General features: G+C 45.7%; 1 protein-coding gene across 1 annotated transcript; it reads left to right on the top strand.

Annotated features, from left to right (window-relative positions):
* Positions 1-422: 422 nt before the first annotated feature.
* Positions 423-6,830, top strand: LOC139838996 (uncharacterized). The gene is made up of 5 exons (XM_071829024.1): positions 423-1,692; positions 2,943-3,634; positions 3,678-3,827; positions 3,932-4,831; positions 6,801-6,830. Exons 1-5 carry the CDS (start codon positions 423-425, stop codon positions 6,828-6,830), a joined length of 3,042 nt encoding a protein of 1,013 aa, XP_071685125.1.
* Positions 6,831-7,812: the final 982 nt, after the last annotated feature.

Here is a 7,812-nt window from a genome sequence, read left to right as displayed (position 1 = left end):
ACTAAGTTATTATATCCACCTCATCTCACATTAATCAAAAACCAGTGAGGATAGATCTAGATCCTCAACACCAAGAAGATTTTATGGTTCACATTCTAGGACATGAGGCACAGAAAATACTAGTTCATTTGATTAATTGACTATCTGAATTTTAATTGGATTAACTGGCTATCTGATTGTTCTATGTTGATAAATAGGGAGCAGGACAAGAAATTCCTTTAATTATGGAGGAAATGATAGAATACGTATTGTATTGTAACTACTGTTTGTAAATCCGTATTGTAACCCTTGATGTATCAATATAAATATAAACGCCAGCCCCATGAGGGACGTGTGCGTTTCACCCCTAAACACTTTCCCTACGTACATGGTATCAGCCTGAAAATCGATCTAGGGTTTTGCCTTCCGCTGCCACCGCCGCCATGTCGTTCGCCTCCTCGGCTGCGTCTGGTTCCTCGCCTTCCCTCACATCCCCTTCGGCCAAAGACCTCGCTAGTCTCCTTCCACCGGTGTCGGCATTGAATGTCTCTGTCGGATCGTCCTCATCTGGCCCGATTCACTTTGGGAACCAGATCACCATCAAGCTGGCCGCCGAGACTCATCTTCTCTGGCATGCTCAGGTCTACACGCAGCTTCGGAGTAATCTCCTCCATGGCTACGTTGAAGGCACGTTTCAGTGCCCTGCTTCGACCATCTCCTCCACCAAGGACGGCGCTACTGAGACCTCGCCCAACCCTTTGTTTGCGGCGTGGGTTCAACAGGACCAGGCTATCCTGTCGGCACTCCTCTCGACGTCGACTCCTGCGGTGGGCGCCATGATCATGTTCGCCACCACTTCTGCTGAAGCCTGGACTATCATCGAGCACACCTTTGCTGCGCAGATCTCGGCTCGCTCCTCGCAGATCCGAGCTCAACTTGCCAAGATGGAAAAGTTTGACACCTCGATTGCGGTCTACTACAACAAGATCAAGACCCTCTCCGACACCCTCACCTCCATTAGTCAACCTCTCCGTCCTGAAGAATTCTCCAACTTCGTCCTAGATGGCCTGGATGAAGACTATGATTCGGTGGTCGAGGCCGTGCGCAATCGTGATGATCCTATGCCGACGCATGATCTCTACTCCCGGCTTCACTCGACGGAGCAGCGCATTGTTAATCGCCGCCCGTCTGCCATGTCGCCTGCCATGTTGCCGCACTTGGCCAATGCGGCCAAGTTCAACGGCAAGCCGTATCGCCCCTCCTCCGGGGCGCCTGCATCCAACTATCGCCCTGGACCGCCAGCTCCTTCTTCTGGCCATCAGCCCAAGCCTGCTCCTGCTACTGGTGGTGGTGCACCTGGTGGCCGTGCGGACAGTCGCTTTGATGGTCGCCCTGGTGGCTCTCGTACTGGTGCTGCCACCGTGTGCCAGCTATGCGATACTGTTGGTCACGTTGCTGCTCGCTGTTTCAAGCGTTTTCAGAAGTCCTACCTGGGCATGTACAACGATGGTCGCTTCCTTGACCGTCAGCTAGCAATGGCTAATCAAGTCTCTGGACCGGCCATGGAACCACAAGGACACACTCCCACATATTCGGATCCTACCTGGTACATGGATACCGGTGCCACGGATCATATGACGAATCAACTGGAGAAGCTGCACATGAAGGAGGTCTATCAAGGCAAGGAGCATGTTCACACGGCCGACGGTACAGGTATGCGTATAATTCATGTTGGTCAAGCATTCCTTCCTACTCCCTCCTCCAAACCACTTCGTCTTCGTAATGTCCTTCATGTTCCCGCCATTACTAAAAATCTTCTGTCCACTCGTAGACTTGCTTATGATAATCATGTTCTTGTTGAGTTTCATCCTAACAGTGTTTTTGTTAAGGACCTTCTCATACGAGCCATCATCCTTAGTGGTCGCTGGCGTGGTGGCCTATATGCTCTTGATGATCCTGCGGTCAAGCAAGTATTCAGCGCTCTTAAAGCTTCGTCTGCTCAGTGGCATGCTCGCCTAGGTCATCCGTCGTCCCAGATTGTTCACCATATTCTTAGTCGTCATGAGCTTCTCTCAGTGTCCAATAAAAGTACTTTAGTGTGTGATGCCTGTCAACAAGGCAAGAGTCATCAGTTACCGTTTCCTGTGTCTCAGCATGTACCAACTGCTCCTTTAGAGCTTATTTATTCTGATGTGTGGGGCCCTGCCCGAATTTCTGTCAGTGGTCATAAATATTATGTTAGTTTTGTGGATGCTTATAGTCGCTTTACTTGGTTATATCTTATTAAGCGCAAGAGTGATGTCTTCAATGTCTTTATTCAATTTCAAAATCATGGTGAACGTCTTCTCAACCACAAAATTGTTCATGTGCAATCTGACTGGGGTGGCGAGTATATCAAACTTGATGCCTTCTTTCAGAAAATTGGGATTTCTCATCGTGTTTCCTGCCCACATACTCATCAACAGAACGGTAGTGCTGAGCGCAAACATCGTCATATTGTTGAAACAGGTCTCACTTTACTTGCTCATGCGTCTGTTCCTCTTCAGTATTGGAGTGATGCTTTTACCACAGCCTGTTTTCTCATTAATCGCATGCCCACTCGTGTCATCAACATGCAAACTCCACTTGAGCGCTTGGGCAAATTCCTGATTATACTTTGTTCAAAGTTTTTGGTTGTGCCTGTTGGCCCAACCTCCGCCCTTACAACAATCATAAGCTTGAATTTCGATCCAAAAAATGTGTGTTCCTAGGGTATAGTCCCATTCATAAAGGCTACAAGTGTCTCCATGTTCTTTCTAATCGTGTCTACATAAGTCGTGATGTCGTCTTTGATGAAACCATTTTTCCTTTCTCCAATTTACCATCTTCCGAGTCAGTCTCTACTTCCTCGGATTTTCTTCTCTCGCCTGACCAATTTGAAGATTATGCATATGCTCCGTCGTTGCTCCCTAATCATGGTGCAGGTCATGGACGTGGTGTGCGCCTTGAGCTTCTTGAAGATCATTCATCACCATCGGCTGTTAGTGAAGCTGATCGCATGCAGCAGCATGTGCTGTCTTCGCCGCTTTGTGCACCTGGTTCACCGGCGGCTCATCGACAGCTGTCCGCGGATTCTTCCCTGCATGCATCCTCGTCAGCCGGCTCCACCACGTTGGATGCATCCAACACACCTGTGCGCCCGACGCGGCTTCTGTTTGAGCCGGTGACTCCCTCCTCGTCGCCCGCGCCTTCGTCGCCCGTGCAGTCACCTCCAGCTCCCTCGCCGGCTGTTGTGGATGCTGATCCTTTGCGGCCTGTTACTCGCAGCCAACACGATATTCATCAACCTGAACAGCGCACCGATGGCATTGTTGCTTGGTTGTCCGCATGTATGGCTCAGGCTGCTGCTGATCCATCTGCTGAGCCGCGTCATTTTCGTGCAGCTCTCGGGATTCCTCACTGGCGTGAAGCAATGGAGACAGAATTTGAAGCTCTCCAAAGTAATGGTACATGGTATCTCACTCCTCCTCATTCTGGTATTAATATCATTGATTCCAAGTGGGTGTTCAAGGTCAAGCGACATGCTAATGGTACGATTGAGAGGTATAAAGCTCGGTTGGTTGCTAAAGGGTTTAAACAGCGCTATGGACTGGACTATGAAGATACTTTCAGCCCGGTTGTGAAACCTACAACCATTCGTTTGCTCCTCTCACTTGCAGTTTCTCGTGGTTGATTCTTGCGTCAGCTCGATGTTCAGAATGCATTTCTTCATGGTGTTCTTGAAGAGGAAGTTTTTATGCGCCAACCACCTGGTTTCGAAGATCCTGCCCGTCCTCATCACTTATGTCGTCTGGTCAAGGAGATCTATGGTCTCAAACAGGCCCCTCGTGCTTGGCATGCTCGTTTGGCCTCAGTTTTGCGCCAACATGGGTTTCTTGAGTCCACTGCTGACACCTCTTTGTTTGTCCTTCAGCGTCCTGGCTTGACTATATATCTCCTGGTTTATGTCGATGACATTATTGTGCTTAGTTCGTCCTCACAGGCTATTGATCGCTTAGTTGATGGACTTCGTCAGGAATTTGCTGTTAAGGATCTTGGTGCTCTTCACTATTTCCTTGGCATTGAGGTTGCTCACAGGGCCGGTGGGCTTACGTTGACACAGCGCAAGTATGCGCTTGATCTTCTTCGACGTGACGGGTTACTCAAGTGCAAGTCTGCTGATACACCCATGTCTGCCACTACTAAACTTTTTCCTGTTGATAGTTCTTTCTTGAGTGAGGAGGATGCTACTACTTACAGAAGTATTGTGGGCGGACTGCAGTATCTTACTCTCACGAGACCTGATCTTTCGTTTGCTATTAATCGTGTTTGCCAGTTTCTGCACTCGCCAACAGAAGAGCATTGGGCTGCAGTCAAGAGGATTCTTCGCTACATTAATGGCACTCTTGATCATGGTCTGCTTCTTCGACCATCCGTGTCCAGTTCTCTTTCTGTGTTCTCTGATGCTGATTGGGCAGGCGATGTTGGGGATCGGCGATCCACGGGGGGATATGCTCTCTTCTTTGGTAACAATCTGGTTGCATGGAGTGCTCGCAAACAAGCTACTGTGTCTCTGTCGAGCACAGAGTCTGAGTATAAGGCTGTGGCTAATGCTACTGCTGAGTTGATTTGGGTAGAAGCTTTGCTTAAAGAGCTTCGTGTTCGACAGGACTCTCCTCCTGTTTTATGGTGTGACAACATCGGTGCTACTTATCTGTCCTCCAATCCGGTGTTCCATGCACGAACAAAGCATATTGAAGTTGATTTTCACTTTGTTCGTGAAAGGGTTGCTCAGAAGACGATGCAAGTTCGGTTTATATCTTCAAAGGATCAAGTAGCAGATATTTTCACAAAACCGCTGCCGCTTCCTTTGTTTCAAGAGTGCAAACGCAATTCCACATATTTCCCATAGTTGAGATTGAGGGAGGCTGATAGAATACGTATTGTATTGTAACTACTGTTTGTAAATCCCTATTGTAACCCTTGATGTATCAATATAAATATAAACGCCAGCCCCATGAGGGACGTGTGCGTTTCACCCCTAAACACTTTCCCTACGTTGTATTACAGGAAATGCCCGAAGAAAGTTCTTTTGTAGTAGAACATAGAGCATATATAACTGTAGCAAGAGGACCACTTGTCAGTACATCCGGAAGAGCACTAGGAGCTATAGGATGAAGAGGAGCAAGTATGATCAGTCACATATAAGAAATTTGCTTTGAGACTTGCAGAAACTAATTATTATGACAACTTATTGTACAGAAGCAAGGGGAGCAAAAGTTGCAACAGGAGCAAGGGAGCAAGAGGATCTGGAAGAGCTAGTACAACGGGAAAAAAAAGATCACAAGACAAAGAAAACCAAGAGGAGTTCCAGTCAACACAAGGAGCTCCAGGATATGAGGAATGAGGAACTGCAATTTTGCTATTTGTTCTTAAAATTGAATGTACTTGTATTGATGATATGCATGAAACATGTTTATTCAACACAATTGTTCCCAGGCTGTTAAATGCCTTTTTTATTTGCTGTCAAACATGACTAAACTGAATTGCAACAAACAGAGAAGAGAAAATTAGGAGGGGGGGAGGTAAATTTTGACTGACCTGTGCACCTCACGTGCCTAGCGCGTGACCGGTTTTTGTCAAAAAACGGACATCAAACCATTTTGTGACATGGGGTGTACTCGTTCGCAATTTGTGTGACCGGTTAGTTTGTTTTGCAACATGTGTAACTTAAGTGCACATGTGAGACAAGTTGTATGACCGCGGGTGCCACTAACTCCAATATTGCAGTACCAAAATTTTGGTCCATGCCCCTTCTAGCTTGATGCCTCGGCATCGTCGCCGACAGGGTTGCTGGAGCACGACGATGCGCCAGAATCCCAGGCCTCCAAATCCCCTCAATCTCATCGAACATGCTGACGGGAAACTACAGCTGTTGTGCAGGCTGCCTCCTTACATTTCTTCTTGGTGCGCAGCAATGCACACACCCTGTCATCGCGAAGAGGCTTGAAGGACTCCTCCACTATGCAAAACATCGTTTCATACTCATGCCATGTGGACACGATAGACTCCGTCCCCACCATATGCTCCAATAGATCCTCCTCCTGCACGCCGTCTACCTCATCTGTTGAGTTAACACCCGACATCGTGAAATGAGTGTCAGGAGTCGCTGGAGGATGCTCCTCATCCGAATCTGGCCCCGCGGGGTTGATGGCCAGGGGCGGAGCTATCATGTACTTAATGGTGTCAAATGTCACCAATGAAGTTCTACTATTCTCCTTCCAAAATGAAGCACTGCTCTTATAATACAAAATGACACCGGTAAATTTTGAGGAATGGCACCAATGGTTTATTTTTCTGGCTTAGCCACTGTTGATGACACTGCCCCAGCATCCTTCCGCGAGGATTGCTCCTACTCTGAATCAGACGTCACGAAATCGAGGTAACCGAGAGTAGTCTCGTAGAGTAGTTTCTTAGGTTAGAACATTTTGTGTGGTATTTTATAGGCGAGCGTAAATGACATAAACATCATAAGAATTCACATTACGATTCATTTCATCAAAAAGACGGAAATATATTTAGTCTGAGAGAAGCGTGAACACACACTACTAATATTTTCCACCGCTCTGAGATGGCACGAAGGAGCAGCAACGCTTGACATATGCGAATCTTAGCAAATAAATTTCACACAATTACCGTATAAAAATCGTGTGCGATAATATTGATATACGCTAACGATCTAATTTTCCACGGTGCGATGAGTTAGTCATGTTCCTTAATTGTCTTTTGTGTGCGATGTGCAGGCGAAGGAGCACGCCTGGGCTGCGGGGTGACGATCGATTTTGTGGCCCGTAAGCAATCTTCCGCACAACACACAATTATTCATTTTATGTGTGATGGAGGGCCTTAAAAGGATGTAATAGTGGATCCCCCATCCGAAAATGGTAGAAGACGTGTGGGTACAATTTGTTTTTGGATTGTCCATTTGACCAGATCAATATCGGGATGTTACTTCACCAAGGGCTACTGCACAAAAATATTTACTATTAGTAAATTATTGTCAGCATTGTGACTTTCTAATCGCGAAATACATTACATACAAAACTCAACTACTGACGTATGCCCAGTTTGAGATAATTGACTAATGTGATGTACCGCGTCATGTGACGCCGCTGGAGCAACAAATCAAAATTAACTTGTTATTATTTACAATTTTTAAAGGTCAAGTAGCTAGTAGGAATAGCTTGAACTCCATCAGACCACGTCCTTGCGAAGTGACAATACCGAGTAGAACTCATGCCAAGTTGCCATACCATCTTTTACTCACGTTTTATAATTTTGTATGATTTTCACAAACTAGGCTGCTATATGTGTGAAACCATCAGCACGAAAACGGTCATGCTGCTTAATATACTTGGTTCTAGGATCAAATATATTGTATATATTTAGAAAAGATAATAATTTAGAAAATGGAATGAAAAGGTGATAATTTAGAAATAAATGGTTTAAAAACTTAAAATAGGGACTTAATGCAGGAAACTAAGGAGGTCGAGGAAACCTGAACATAATGCATGAACATACGGAGTAATAAAAGGTTGACACATTTATTGTTTGCCCGTGGATGTTTCTCATTACATGTAAGTTCTATGTTATTTCTTCTCCTAGAACATTTCTCCAAGATCACTTGTTTATTTTTAGAATATTTCTCATTGTGTAAATTTTTAAGACTGAATATTTTTAAATATACCCTGATTTTTCACTTTTCTGTATGGTGCCTTTTTGTTTTAATTATTAGATAAACTCTCTTATTTTTTG

This window comes from Lolium perenne, chromosome 4 (assembly GCF_019359855.2).
Source record: "Lolium perenne isolate Kyuss_39 chromosome 4, Kyuss_2.0, whole genome shotgun sequence".
Lineage (NCBI taxonomy): Eukaryota > Viridiplantae > Streptophyta > Magnoliopsida > Poales > Poaceae > Lolium > Lolium perenne.
This window is presented reverse-complemented; position numbering and strand designations above follow the sequence as displayed.